At 40.8% G+C, this 15,029-nt stretch overlaps 2 protein-coding genes across 6 annotated transcripts in view; one reads left to right on the top strand and one right to left on the bottom strand.

Moving 5' to 3' along the window:
- The first annotated feature begins 177 nt into the window (after nucleotides 1–177).
- Nucleotides 178–15,029, top strand: part of baz1b (bromodomain adjacent to zinc finger domain 1B) — an 81,696-nt gene continuing 66,844 nt past the window's right edge. For 2 of the 5 annotated variants that reach the window (XM_087130995.1, XM_022239304.2), the window contains exons 1-6: nucleotides 178–379; nucleotides 7,293–7,468; nucleotides 10,709–10,814; nucleotides 11,217–11,262; nucleotides 11,901–11,942; nucleotides 13,293–13,388. In XM_087130995.1, the coding sequence (XP_086987121.1) occupies nucleotides 267–379; nucleotides 7,293–7,468; nucleotides 10,709–10,814; nucleotides 11,217–11,262; nucleotides 11,901–11,942; nucleotides 13,293–13,388 (579 nt within the window). In that variant the 5' untranslated portion in view covers nucleotides 178–266. The remainder of the gene's footprint in view (nucleotides 380–7,292; nucleotides 7,469–10,708; nucleotides 10,815–11,216; nucleotides 11,263–11,900; nucleotides 11,943–13,292; nucleotides 13,389–15,029) is intronic. The other 3 variants (XM_087130997.1, XM_087130996.1, XM_087130994.1) reach the window with 2 other exon arrangements.
- Nucleotides 1,460–4,120, bottom strand: LOC147795700 (uncharacterized). The gene is made up of 3 exons (XM_087131441.1): nucleotides 3,805–4,120; nucleotides 3,375–3,449; nucleotides 1,460–1,614 (listed from the first exon to the last, which is right to left on the bottom strand). The coding sequence occupies exons 1-3, from the start codon at nucleotides 3,956–3,958 to the stop codon at nucleotides 1,460–1,462; spliced, it is 384 nt and encodes a 127-aa protein (XP_086987567.1). The 5' UTR covers nucleotides 3,959–4,120.

Genomic DNA, 15,029 nt, shown 5'->3' with positions numbered 1-15,029 from the left:
TTGCAAAGATAATCACAAAGTTAAAAGAATAAAAATTAGAACGAAAATATTTTTTTTTCATTTTTTATTTTTAGACAAATATTCAAAAATTGACATTACGTGTTTAAAAATCTTCAATTATATATTAAGCAAATTTTCAAATTTATGCAAATATTCATGACACGTTCCATTTTCGAGTGAGGGGTTGCAAAGACGTACCATTTTGTTCGCGCCAGATTTCAAACCCGGCATCGTGGGACCGGCGACGAGTCACATTTCAACCAAAAATGCCGCTTTTAGGTCGAAAAGTTTATATTCCAAGAACGCAGGACAGGGCAGAGAAACACCCCGAAGGCCGTTTCAGGGTTCCATTCACCAACGAAGTCTGTAAAAGCAAGGAGTATCCTTTATTTTGTCACATGAAATCCGAGTGGCCGAATTGAAATCAAGATGGCGGCCCCCATGTAAAAGATTGAAAAATCAGCAGCACGCAAGCAAAAAAATGATGCTGCCGGCTTAATATCTGGCAGTTTTGTTCGTACAGTTTTCCCAGAAATTTTAGCAGAATTTCAAGCACAATAGATTGAGAATCATTTTGGTAATATTCATTTTTAATTTTCTGCAAAACGGAGAGGAGATAGGCCTAGGCTTATATTTGCAGTTAAATTCAGGAAAATGATTAGGCATAGGCCTCACTTGTAAAACAAAAAATGGTGATTGGGACTAGCCCCAGACTGGGGGCCAGTCTACTGAACTCTCTCCATATCATAGGCGCCATATATGCATAGCGGTCCATTCCAAAGGTAGGGACTCGGCAAAAATGCCTTCTATGAAACCCTTGTTGCGTGTATGTATGGATCACGCACCCCATCAAACCATCGATGTATTACTTTGGGCGATTTCCAGTTCTTTGAAGTCTGAAATTTTGGTTTCGATTTTGGCCATTCGTTTACTACATGTGAGTAGGCCTAACTCCCGATCGCTGACTGATGTCAAACACAGTCGGGATCTGTTTTGTCTGGGAACCAGACAGTGTTACATACAGTGATCCAAACTGCTGGTTTATCAGTGACCGTGTATCACTCGTAATGAAGCCTTGTGTGTATGCGTGAATGCATTGAATGTGTCAAAAACAACTGTCAGGTATTTTCATGGGTGCGCGTCATCATCGTGCGGGATAGGCTCTGCATGACGTATAACCAGGCACAAACAGGATTTTATTAAGTTGTGTACCCATAGAAATACTGCTCCATTTCCCTAAAGAGTTCTCTGTAAGATAGCTTACACAGTCCATACCTTCGTTCTGATCTGAGTCATGCGGTTCACCAGTGTACTTGTGAAGATGAGCCACGACCAAATGGTTGACTATGGCTGTGATCGATACACAAGACATGGAAACTGGCTGCTGCCGCTTTCCGTACGTGTGTGTAATTCTTAGCCGCGCTGGTTGAAATGGCAGTCGGCTGTGGTGCGCTGGGGGTCAAAGTGACCAATCATAGGGCTTCTTGTTACTTGAATACTTTTTGTCTAGGCAGTGATCTTTGTACACATCCACATGCGACCTTGACAGAAAGTGTTTACAGTGCCACAGCATGCTGACATGCACTGGCACCCAACGGCTGTTGCCTGTCGTTCCTGCAATTTGGGCATAAATAATGGAAAGGGGATGTGACTTATATGTTTATATCATATTTAAAATGCTAGTCAAGAAATTTGCTGAAAACAAGTTTTAAAAAGCTGTGCACCCTGGGGATATTGCAACAAAACGTTAAACCATCTTATTATTTGGGAATTCTTTCTTCGAGACCCATCTACACATACGTGTACAGGTTGGGTTTCCCAGTATCTCAACTTCTTACAGGGTGTTTATTGGTCCAAAATTACCTTTACACATTCAGTCTTCATTTTACACACTGGAACGTCTCAAATCATTTCATGGAGGATGTTGATATGAAACATTCTTGGAAACCAGTTTTAGTTCTTTGAACTGTGCCATGTAATACATACAAAATATAAAGGAAGGTTTTAAAAGTAAAGACTGTGCAGTCTTTGTTTCTTTTTTACGTTTGCATTCTTTTCTAGACTTTGATCTGGTGTAAGCATCAACTGATTGAGTAGTGAATGGAAGAACAAAAGGCTTTACAAGATAAACTGCATATTTCTTAGCAAAGTTGTCGTGCTGATGCATTTAAATCAGAGACCGACTACCTTAGGTGTTCCTGATGTCACTCTGGAACAGTTGTTTTACATATGATTTTTTTTCTTCTGGCTTCCTCCATGTTCTGCACATGGTTTTTCATTCTCAGTGCCTCTTTTGGAACTAATTTCAATCTGATTAAAATCTTCAGTCCTGGCTTATTATATTGACCGTCATCTGAAGATGTGTCTTGAGAATTTTCTTCATGATGGCTTCAGTGGTCATATGACATCACCATCAAAATACTATTTTTTTAAGTCCATTATCTGAAGAACTGTTTCGTGTGATCACCCTCTTATCTTTGTGATGTGTGTAGGTACATGTACATTGTAAATTGTGCAAAATATGATGATGATGTCATCATGGAATTTCTTAATTGTTTTATCTTTTGTTTTGGCTATTCTGATCAAAATATTTTCTGAACAAAATAAGGCACATGTATTTCAAATACTTGAAATATTTGATTGTCATATTAAGTACAGTATTTGAAAAGTATCATGAAAGTCATCATGATACATGTACATGATACTGTTTATAATTTTTGTTCAATTTACATTGGAGCCAACAACCGATTTTCACTGAACTTGGTGGGTAGGTTTACATTTAAGGGGAATGACCGATTGTTATTGCACTTGGGGGATAGGTTTAATGTCCCAAAATAAAAAATTTGAAATGACATTATCATTAAATTTTCATCAATTTTTAAACATTCATGTATTGCATTTTTTCTATAAAACCACTAATCAAATCAAGATATTTTCAAACTTCTTGTAACAGTTTTAGTACATGTACATGTATGTCATATAGATTTTCACTGAATTGAATGTTTGTGTGCGTCATCCAAAATGCAATTTGCTGATACACACTGCAGGAAATGTATATGTACTATCTTACAATTTTTGTACAAAAAATGGTGTCACCATGATGATGTCAATACCCACTTTTGTATGAATTTTAATAAGGGAATAAATGTGTGCTTCTCCGCTGTAGTCCAGGGACGGCGCTTCACTCGTCTCGATGGCAGAGAGGGTTCCCTTGTTTGTGATGCAGCAGCAACACCAGGAAGCTGTCCTATTAATGTAGAGGCAAGAAAAGGACATTAGAAATGTAGGTGACAGCTCAGCAGACAGCCTGTCCATGTGACAGACAGACAGCCCGACAGAGTAACAGACAGAAAGACCGACCGACCAAATCTTACCGTTTTCGACAGATTCATCGCAGGAGTCTTCACTGCTGTCCCCACTGTCGCTGCTGTCCTCTTCACTGGTGAAGCCTTCTGAAAGTAAACCCCAAATTGAGATCAATTAGTTAAAGCACACATACATGCACGGGTGTCAGGCAGTCTCTGCTTGGTGTTGGGAATGGGGGGGGGGAAGTGGCCGGCCAAAATGGAACATTATTTTGGGAGTTCTTGGCGCAAGATACATTTATTGGGGTGATTTTTGGTTCCCGTCTTTCTTTGTACTGGTCTGTTCTTCTGGGGAGGGGGGAATAAGAAGAGCGGTATTCTTTCCGGCCGAGTATGATGCCCTACAAAATGGGAGTCTGGGTTGGGTTGACTTGGTTCGAAGTCAAGCATTGGGTAGACGGAACATGGGAAACATGGTTTGAGTACAAGGTGCCCTTACCTCCAGTTACATGCAGATCGTCCAAGGATTTGCCCTGCTGGGAAGGCAGGTTGCCCCTCTCCAAAGTCAGGAAAAGTCTGGACATTTTGGTGACCCGCTGTACAGTATCTGGCAACTGGTAGTATTCGCGATGTACCCGCAGATCGTGGCCCATGAAGTTGGCTAGAGTTTCAAGCTGATGTTCCTTTAATGCAAGAATTTGCGATGCAGTTGCTACATGTTTACGGAGTTTGGTGGACCAGATGCTGGATGCATTGTCAAGGCCAGCCTTATCTGCATGTGCCCTTAAACAGTCACTCCCTCGTATGTGTCCTCTCCCGCCATAGCAACACCGTGGGAACAAGAAGAAGTCTTTGGCTACTCCAGCTTCATGTCTCTTGGCAACAAAGGCATTCAAACTTGCTACTGCCTCGTTGCTTAGAAGCACGGGAACAGTTCTGCCTCTCTTGCCGACTATTTCGACAACACGGAACATCTTGCACAGCTGGCGCTCTGAATCACTCAACAGGCATTCCCCCTCCAGTTTGGCAGTGCTGTGCTGATGGAAATCTTCAAGTTTCATTTTTGAAACCTCCCCCTGCCTTCTTCGGTTGAACATGATGAGGTGGCACAGACTGGCCTCATTCAATTTCTGCCAAACTGGCCTGATTTGTTTGCCCCGAGCACCCTGCAGGAGTTGAAGTTCCCGGTTGCCAGCTTCATGAAGGAACAACGACAGGTGGACTACATCGGCATTTGTCGGGAGAATGGTGACTTTGTTGCGTTTTCCTTGGTACAGCGTTCTGTGTGCGTGTGTGGACACAAGGTCTCGCCAGTTCAATTCACACAACTGCAGAAACTCTTCCGCACGCTCCGCTTTGTGTTTTTGGCCGGACTCTGGGGCACTTCCTTTCAAGACGAGTGCACACTTCTTGACGGAATAACCAATCTTCAGCGTTAGTGACGGAACATCGTACAACTGTTTGTCTTCCCTGAAGCCGGCAATATCGTGGACGGCCTTCACAATATCAGAAAGGTGGTGTGGATTGACAAATGATTCAAGTGATGCATTTGGTTGCTGAGTGTTCTTTTGGAGTTGTGTGACGAGTCGACCCAATTCACGTACCCTGTTATGGATGTAGCCATGCTGATCTACATCGTGCCCTAGTTTCATGTATTCACGCTTGGCTAATTCAACAATCAACATGTCATTCTTGACTACCAAAGTCACATCATTTCTCTTCATTGGACTAAGAACCTGGTGTAACTGGAACGACACGCCAACAGGAGGAGGTTTCAACAAATGACTCTTGTGAGCGACCCGTCCACCCACACGAGCCCTCTTACCGGTGCTGTCAGTCTGTGGAGTGGGTGCTGGCTTCAAAGGGCACACGTGTCGCCACAAATCAGTATGCACATAATAGCCGTAACAATATACGCATGGTCCATATGCATGGGGAGATACCTTGCGATTTGGCCTGTACCCGACAATGAGTACACCACGACCTTCACAAAGAACCTGACAATTGTGCCTGTGATTACCTATATTGCGAATTTTCAACAGAAGTTTCTTACGCACACTAGTGTTGGGCTCACCGGCGATCTCGATGACTTCTCCTTCTTCCTTGTGACATGACTGGAGATGATTGGGGGAGCTTGGCCTGGGGTACATCGCAGTAAGAGCAGAAGTGTTTCTTGTCCCATTTCCTGCAGCCAACCTCATTACTGGTTTGCATTACGGTCACACCACAGTTCTCCTGGACGTCAGACGTGTCATCACTTGGAGCAACAGATGAAGTACACCTGCTGCTGGAACCGGTGGACGAATCAGGTATACTGTCCAAACGTCTCCACTTACGGTGAACAGGCCAGCTGGCAAGAAAACAAATTGAACATTATTTTCATTAAACTGCCTGTCTTCTTTTAATTTGGTATGGACTGGTGGTGATTGTGGTGGTGGTGGGGGGGAGGAACAGGTATCCGGGCTCCAAAGAGCCACATCCACCCAAAACCCCCACCCTCAACAAAAATTTTAAACACAATTAGGCCTAGAACCACCACATACGGACAACAGAAAAGTCTTCACTTGTGGCTGGAAAAATGTGCTGCAGGAACCTGTTCAACTGGATTATGTGATTGAACTTTTCGAACTGCATTTGTATACTTATTCCACTGGCACATTCACTCTTACAGCGGTGCAAGATCTACATTAGCCTATCGACAACATGGAGGGGGGGGATAGCAGCCAGACGTTAACCATGCTTCAACTAGTAGCATGGTACTAGCCAGCACTGGGGCCCGTGTATTTAATGATGTAGTAAACTGTACCAAGATAGGGTCTGGTCATGCTCAACATTCTACTTCAAATTAAATCGTTTTTACTCACCATATTTTCCACAAGAAGACACCTACATCTCAGAGCGGCTATAGAAGTCCACAGGCGTGATGGCAAAGTGATGCTATGATGCTTTTGGACAGTTTGGAGGCTTTTATATTTGTTGGGTTTATGCATCCCCTGCACTTGGCGACGTTTATTGTGCTCACCAGTCCGGATCGGACAGGGTAGCAAGAGAGCTAGAGAGGGCGCTATTCCACCCAGGGATGCGCCGAAACTGTCCATTTCGAGCTGGTGTTTTTAAACACCCGGCGTGTTAAATGCGTACACCGAGGACGGCTTCCAAATGCCTTGAAATTTCACTGACCCTCATAAATGCTGACTGCGGCCTCAAATTTTACCTTATTGCGAACTGAGGATGTCCTCGATTTCCAATCCGACCTCGATTCGCGGCTGTGTTAATACATAGAAAAGCTCCATCTGCACCTTTCACAAGTACACACCCAATAAAGTGTGTATTTGCCTGCAACTGGGAACCCCCTATTGTTCCTCTTTTGTTTGTACTTTAACTTTTTTGGAAGACCCTCCATATGTTTTGTACACAGTTGTCAATCGGGGACCCTCTGTTAATCGGGGACCTTATTGTCCTCTATTGTTCAGGGTCCCCAATTGAATGCAGAAACAAACTCACCCACACCCATTCTTGACCAATCAGAATCAAACTGTCTTGTATCCAGGTGCCAGTGCATGATTTATGCAGCAGGCATTTTCACTTCTCAGTGGGCATTATCAAATTTTAATACACAGTCATGTTGCAGGTTGTTGAATAGGGAGACAGTCTAAGGTAATTATGAATATTCATTTCTAACATTTCCATGTAATTATCAATCAGTTCAGCTTCAAGATTCGTACATCAACTATTGACACGTATCACAACCATTTTGGGAGCAGTTCTGTGTTTGTGCTGCTGATAATTACATGTACATGTGTAATCCCTATTTGGAATTTTATTTTGAATATTCTCTACATGGTTACCACAAAGGAAAAAAGCTTGCATACATGAACGTGTACTGGTATATTTAACTTAAGTATCTGCATAGCCTAGTGAAAAGTATATTACAAAGTGAAGTGAGTTTACTCTTAATACAAATTCCTTAAGTCATGGTTCATACAGTGAGTATGAGAAGCGTATGGAATTTTACCGCCAGCCAATATGGACTTGCCAATGTACCGGTGTAAGTGGACTAACCTACCAGGAAGCCTGTAGGTCAGAAGCCAGTGCACGTGAACAGGTAGAGGATGAATTTCCTATCCGACTTGAGAGGATTGTGATGGAGTTGGTCCACCACAGTAAGTGAATGTTGCATACTGTCTTGCATTTGATGCTTTTTATAAACCATCAAATACTCTGAACAGCAAAGGAAACTTGCCACTTCTGTCAAAGGCTACACATAAAAATTCACTCCATAGAATTAAACAATTTTTGTGCACAGGTATGCTGCAATACCCTTTACTAATCACATGCCCAAAAGCAAGTGATTTTCTTTATAACAAAGAAGAAATTGACATGCACAGCAACTTGGTTACTGAATCAAAAGTCACAGAATGTAACAGAATGAGCCTTAAGTTTTACGCAGAAATCAATGTCACAGGACAAAATAAAGAAGTCACAATCATTACTTTTCAATACTGTATATGCATAGTCAGTAAGGATGGCATCCCTATACAGAAACCACTCATGCGCACCATTTTGACAAAGCAAGTGTTCACTTTGTCATTGGTTGTTTAAAATGTCCATTCATGGGTCATTTTTGCTTGGTGGAGAGTGCTTACTGTATGTGTGTGACTTTTGATTCAGTAACCAAGTTGCTGTGCAAGTCAATTTTTTTCTTTGTTATAAAGATAATCACTTGCTTTTGGGCATGTGATTAGTAAGGGGTATTTGCAGCATACCTGTGTACAAACATTTTTTATTTCTATGGAGTGAATTTTTATGTGCGGCCTTTGACAGAAGTGGCAAGTTTCTTTTGCTGTCCAGTGTAGTTTGAAAATACTTTTTCGGTAAAATAGTACAAGAAGCACTGATCCAGCTTAACCACTTCGTGCCGGTGCATTTTTCAACGATGGGGATGCTGGGCCGGCATGACTATCATTTTTTCCGTTTTCAAAATCCTTCAACAATTCATCATTCCATTTAACAGTTGTTTATGGCCGCACGGAGTAATCTTTAGGCACTACTCTAAGTTGACAAGTGACCTTCATTGACGCCCGAATATTTCAGCCAGGCCTGCAGCCTTGTAAACAGAGCCCAGATTGTGCGATGTTATACAACTGTCTTTTGTTCACGAACCTGGCTCAGTGCACTGCTGACCTCTTTTCAATAGGGGCCAGATTAGCATGCAGCGGTGCTGTGTGGCTCATCGCTGCGGTGGTGGAGAGCTTTTGTCCCCGGTGGTAATCCGCTTGCTCTAAATACCCCAAACCCTGGTATACGGTTTCATAATAACGCTGGATTATCACTACTTTTGAGAGTGAAAAATGCCGGTAATGCCCAGCAGCCTGGTCTTTTGTTCAGAGTACGGTCTTTTGTTACAGGGCCCTGTTTCCTTTGTCCGAGTTCGGAGACCCCGGCCACACATATAAACCATACGGCTCCGATTTCGGAGTCCCCGGCTGGTAGTGGTTAAAGTTCCATTTCATGTTTTTTTTTCATTTTCAATTGCTAATCATGAATGTTAATAAGGTTAGCAGCAGAATGATGCTGAAATGGACATGCCTTTTTGATGTGACCTACACGTACATTTTATTGAAATTGTGGATATTTGGCAGAGCCCTATAGACCTCTTCACTAATAAATTCATAAGTATGCACACATGTGCACAAATGGTGGCAAGAAGTGTGAGTGGGCCATCAGAAATGAACAGGGGTGCGACTTCGATTATCATTTTCTCTGAGGGTTTTCGTCAGAAAATCCCATTAAATTATTTTTGCTATAAGTTTCTTATTTAAGTGAAATTTTTAGTGCTCTGTTGAAAGATTTTAAAATCGTGATACTGTACGTACATAGCTTACCATTGAACTTGGCCATACCTGTAGCTTGGAGTACTACCAACAGAAATGGTATCCAGTTGTTGTGTGTGGGGTTGTACAAGACAAAGTGCGGATTCCAAAGAGAAAGAGATCTGGTTCTTAGATTTCCCAAGTGATGGGAGCAGAGAATCAAATGGGTACAGTACTGGTACATGTACATGTACATTGAACCATGGAGGTAGAGTTAACTTCAGTATGTGTTTTTACAAATGCACAGGTTAGCTCCAAGAACACTAACGATGTAGTTTATACTACTTATGATGGAAGGGGGCCATACTTAGAAATGACGATCTCGTGCACACAGGAAAAATTATGATTTCAAAATTGTTTTACAGAGCACTAAAAATTCCACTTAAATTAGAAACTAATAGCGAAAATGATTTAATAGGTTTTTCTGAAGAAAATAATGAACAAAATCAGAAAACCTTACAGAAAATCATCATCAAAGTGCAACTTTGACATTTTGGGTGTCATGTCCACTTCTGCATGGAATTGCTGAGATTTCAGGGATTTTTGCATAGTTTGGGTTCAGTGAATTGGAAGGCACATTGTCCATGTGATATGGTGATAGCTGGACATAAGGAGAGAAGATCCTTGGAGCTGGTACTGTACATGTCACGTACATGAGCAGAGATTCTGTGAAAATGATACTTGTTAATTCTTGAAGGTGAACTGGAACTAATCCATGTGTTCAATTGTTAATAACAATCAACTTATCTTGGATTCAACATGTACATGTAGGCAATGAGGAAATGGGTTCATGTGAAGTGTGATTGGTGATACATCTAGCCTGAGAGAACTGCTTTTGTTTATCAAATTGTGAACCTGGCAATCAGTAGAGGACACCATTATACATTGTACATGTAGTTCATAGAGGGATCCCAATACGATGCTTTTAGCGTCGATCTGCATTTGAAAACGAGGCTGTGTGTGTCAGCCTCATTTCTTAATACGATCAGACGATTGAAAGTAAGGAGTTAAGACACAAAATACGTAAAGGTATGTTAAATTCAGACTTTTCAGGCTGCAAATTTTTGTTGAAGAGTCTTTCAGAATGACCGGACACATGAAATCAAAAGAAAAAACAATGTCAATTTACCGCGAACTAACGTACCTGCGATGGTCGTGTATCTTGTGCAGTGGGCATGGTTTAAACTGAAGTGGTATCACACTTACGAACCGGGTACTGCACATACATGTAATGTGTCGACTCCGCGGGTGCACGTGACGAGGTGGATATGCGCAGACGGCGCTAATGTGAAATCCATCTATTGCCTTTGCTCATCTTAAATTCATGTTTCAGCCTTTCTTGATTGTGAGTCTCGGCTTATCTTGACCGTAAACGATTTAGCTTGACACCAGTATCGTCACCAACTTAGTAGTGCTTGATTTCACCAAGCATTTGATGTCATCCTGTAGCATGTATATGCTACTTTTATTCTGTCATGATTATTGTTTTGTATACCATTACCTAGTGAATATCAATTGCCTTTTTCTCAGGTGCAACTCCATTGGACACCCTTGTTGATGAGGTCCAAGCTCATCTACAGAATCACTTTGAAGTCGGGGAAACTGTAGAGCTGAAAGTGCAGCTGAAGGGCAAAATGTGAATAATAATGTTTTAGAGTAATGTTGTCACAGTGCACTGGTTAAAGTTTAGAACTCTCATTCTCACTCCCATTAACCTGTAAGAATTTGTGATACATTGTGTTGCATTATATTTATTCTATCATGAGTCTAGTAACCTAGGGAGGTGTGGACTGGCCAGTTTGGGACAATAAAGGCAGTTTCAGGGAGGACAGTTTGGGGTGGCACAGGCACTTATGGTTTGAAACAGTAAACATGAGATCATATTTCTTCTCTTAGGATGGTAACATATACATTTACTGGTAGGGGACAATTTTGTGATGAATTTAGAATGATACTGGAAGCAAGTTTCTCTTGGTCATGTTGGTAAACCAGTGTGTGTATGTGTTAATGCTGAAAACTTTTCTCCTTTTCTCCTCAGAATTAGAGGAAAGGTCCTCAAAGTCACCCAGTCATCATCTAATGAGGTAAGAGCCAATTATAGGCAGCCACATGTAAGTGTTTAATACATGTATGTCCTGTCATAAGGCAAAGTTCCTGTTTGGCTAACATCGTCTGTTAATTTGCATTTGAAATGACTAACAACCACCTGATTGGCTTGTATTAACTCTGAAGATACATGTATTGCAGATTAGGTTCAAGCCAGTGTAAAATGGTAGTCCACAAAATTTCAATTTTGGGAAGTAATTTTCTGTTGAAATACATGTACAATTCAAGCAAAATTTCCAGTAGATGTACACGTTTCACAAAGTTACCTGCATTACAGAAAAGTCAAAACCTTTCAACACATTTTGTAAATACATTTGGAATTGTCTTTCAGATTCAGAGGTGGAAAACAAACAAAGCAAATTGTACTTTGTAACATTGTTGGTCCTTCTTCATGATGTTTTTGATAATATTGATTGAAACTTGTTGGTTTTAATGGTGTACTCTAAGCTGGTAGGTCCAGTATAAGTGAAACAAATACAATGGCACCATGTACGAGTGCAGTTATTGAGTCTGCATCTCTACGTTTGTATCGTCTCTGACATAGTTGATTCTTTAAAGCAGCACTAGATTATAGTTCTTGTCTGTCATATTGTCTCTTTTTTATTTTGTTTTATAGTGGACTGCTTTAACGATACCTGACACTATGGCACGGGCACAGGTATACATACTTGCATGGTACATGCTTTCTCATTCATGCAGCTCTTCCTATCATGCAAAACCATCCTTTTGCCTTGGAGCAAGACTAACCCAAGTGAACCGCTGCAATTGAACCGCTGCAATTGATCCGCTACAATTGAACCGCTGCAATTGAACCGCTGCAATTGAACCACTGCAATTGAACCGCTTTGCTATTGTTGAAAATTCTGTTGGTCAATGATACAGCTTCTTCCGCTTCTCTTGAAGCTGCAATTGCGAATTTTAAACACTTGTTCTAAATCGGACAATTTTTGAATTATTTTTATTTATAAGTTACCCATAAATGTGTCTTAAAGAAATTTTATCACGTTCCATTTTGCAAGATTAACTTTTGTCAGATGCACCCAAAGTGACATTATTTGTGTAGATTAAACACCCATGCATATACATGTATGTCACTTTTTGATGCACTGACTTATGAGAAGTGTAAAGTATTTATGTATTGGCCCAAGTTGCCAAGTCAAATCAAAGATGGATGCCAGTCCAAATCAATTCACAGTGTGTACATTGAAACAGGTAATACATGGAAGTATATGGAGTCCCAAAACAAACAGAGCTGTGCAAAATAATGTACTGCGCTAGGAAGACATCTATTATTTGGAGACATTTTAAAGCTACATGTATTTACAGTGCTAGAGTCATCTTTGCATGCGTAAGAACGTAATCAGTTCCTACCTTTTGCATAAATAAAAACACAGGTACTGTCATCCAACATCAATACTAGTTTTTCACTACTTCTATTAAACTTTCACTTATCCTTTGTATGTCACCTTATGCCAGTGAAATTCACAGCATAAAGAACGTATCCTGCATATTACTGCACATTGGAGGATCGTTGGTGCTCGGGAAGGTTCCTTGCAAAAATACCAAAGGAAGTCTCTTTGTGATACTAGTTTTATTCCACCAGTAGGACCATTTCCTTGTACCCCAGCAGAATAGGGGGATTACAGCAAGTGGACCAAACTACCTGTAAATCCACTGATTTCCAATTCTGTAAAGTAACCCTGCAGTAAGAGTTTGTTTCACTCTAACACTTAGTTACCAAGTCCCTTAGGAAAGAATGGTGATTACGTTATACAGGTACATTTTTCAAATTCATAAAAAATGCTGCATTTCCTTGTTATGGATCTCAGCAGACAAGTTATTGTGTTAACAAAAAACTGTCAAGGCAATACAGATTTGACTTCACTTGCTTGTCACGTTGAAAAGAATTGTCCCCTGGAAATGGATCCATGGTTAAATGTAACAGCTTAACTGATGAAAACACCACAGACTGTTGAGACTTTAAAAATAATGTCTTGTTCCATTGCAGATGAAAGAGGGAAATTCACCTTCAAGCGACAAAGAAAATCATGTCGATGAAGGAAGTAGGACTCCCCTTAAACCAGGAAAGAAGTTTAGCAACAAGGTAATTGAAAGCAAGACAATTCCTACAAGTTTTGCAAACATTCAAGATAAGTGGATTTGTAGGCAGTTACATAGTTGTGCCTAAACTTATTCATACCCTTTTGAAAATAACATACTTTTCAAATTCTTCCTTTGTAAAAGCCAGAAAATAACATACTTTTCAATTCTTCCTTTGTAAAAGCCAGAAAATAACATACTTTTCAAATTCTTCCTTTGTAAAAGTCAGAAAATAACATACTTTTCAAATTCTTCCTTTGTAAAAGCCATTATGTTGGTACTTCCAGTATACCTTTTGTCTATTTGTTGCAATACACAAACCCACATGTGTGTTGGCTAAACTTTATTTGCATAATAATAGATACGGCCCAGGTTTTGTTTTGCTCCTGGTCAAACAAACAAACTACTTGGCTGCGGTCATAATTTATCCACAAGTCTATGGTAATGGCCGCAAACAGTTCCCATAAATTGTTGTGTAAATCTGAAGCTATAATCAAATGATTGGATGTGGCCCTACCTTTGCTGGTCCCGATTCATTGTGCTTGTGGTGTGGGTCACCAGCCATACCAGGAATATTGTGATTATGGTGTGGGTCACCAGCCGTATCAGGAAATGCAGCCCACAGCAGTTGGGCATTGCTCTTATGTGAATGGACTAGACTTGGACTTGGAATTTTAATGCAGCAGCGCAGCTAGTGTGGCGCCACCTGGGTGTAAAATTTTAGGTCACGTTGACTTTTGTGTGGAACAAAATGCCGGGATAGACATAATTAAGAGGAGAAATCAAGAAGTGCAGACTAAAGCTACTAAATGCTAGGATGAGAAGTGCAGACTAGAGCTACTAAATGCTAGGATGAGAAGTGCAGACTAGAGCTACTAAATGCTAGGATGAGAAGTGCAGACTAGAGCTACTAAATGCTAGGATGAGAAGTGCAGACTAGAGCTACTAAATGCTAGGATGAGAAGTGCAGACTAGAGCTACTAAATGCTAGGATGAGAAGTGCAGACTAGAGCTACTAAATGCTAGGATGAGAAGTGCAGACTAGAGCTACTAAATGCTAGGATGAGAAGTGCAGACTAGAGCTACTAAATGTTAGGATGAGAAGTGCAGACTAGAGCTACTCAATGCTAGGATGAGAAGTGCAGACTAGAGCTACTAAATGCTAGGATGAGAAGTGCAGACTAGAGCTACTAAATGTTAGTATGAGAAGTGCAGACTAGAGCTACTAAATGCTAGGATGAGAAGTGCAGACTAGAGCTACTAAATGTTAGGATACAGTAGTGTATTGGGAAAAATGAGAAGTGCAGACTAGAGCTACTAAATGCTAGGACGAGAAGTGCAGACTAGAGCTACTAAATGCTAGGATGAGAAGTGCAGACTAGAGCTACTAAATGCTAGGATGAGAAGTGCAGACTAGAGCTACTAAATGCTAGGACGAGAAGTGCAGACTAGAGCTACTAAATGCTAGGATGAGAAGTGCAGACTAGAGCTACTAAATGTTAGGATACAGTAGTGTATTGGGAAAAATGAGAAGTGCAGACTAGAGCTACTAAATGCTAGGATGAGAAGTGCAGACTAAAGCTACTAAATGCTAGGATGAGAAGTGCAGACTAGAGCTACTAAATGCTAGGATGAGAAGTGCAGA

This window comes from Acanthaster planci, linkage group LG21, assembly GCF_054643075.1.
Source record: "Acanthaster planci isolate LZ-2023a linkage group LG21, COTS_SCS, whole genome shotgun sequence".
Taxonomy (NCBI): Eukaryota; Metazoa; Echinodermata; class Asteroidea; order Valvatida; family Acanthasteridae; genus Acanthaster; species Acanthaster planci.
The sequence above is the reverse complement of the archived record's forward strand: the minus strand, read 5'-3'. Positions and strand labels throughout refer to the sequence as shown.

Coding starts and splice junctions, on each gene's coding strand:
- LOC147795700 (XM_087131441.1), bottom strand. CDS start 3,958: ATGGGCCACGATCTGCGGGTACATCGCGAATACTACCAGTTGCCAGAT. Junction 3,450..3,804: donor CGATCTGCATGTAACTGGAG/GTAAGGGCACCT, acceptor TACTTTCAGAAG/GCTTCACCAGTGAAGAGGAC. Junction 1,615..3,374: donor CGATGAATCTGTCGAAAACG/GTAAGATTTGGT, acceptor CCCAAATTGCAG/GAACGACAGGCAACAGCCGT.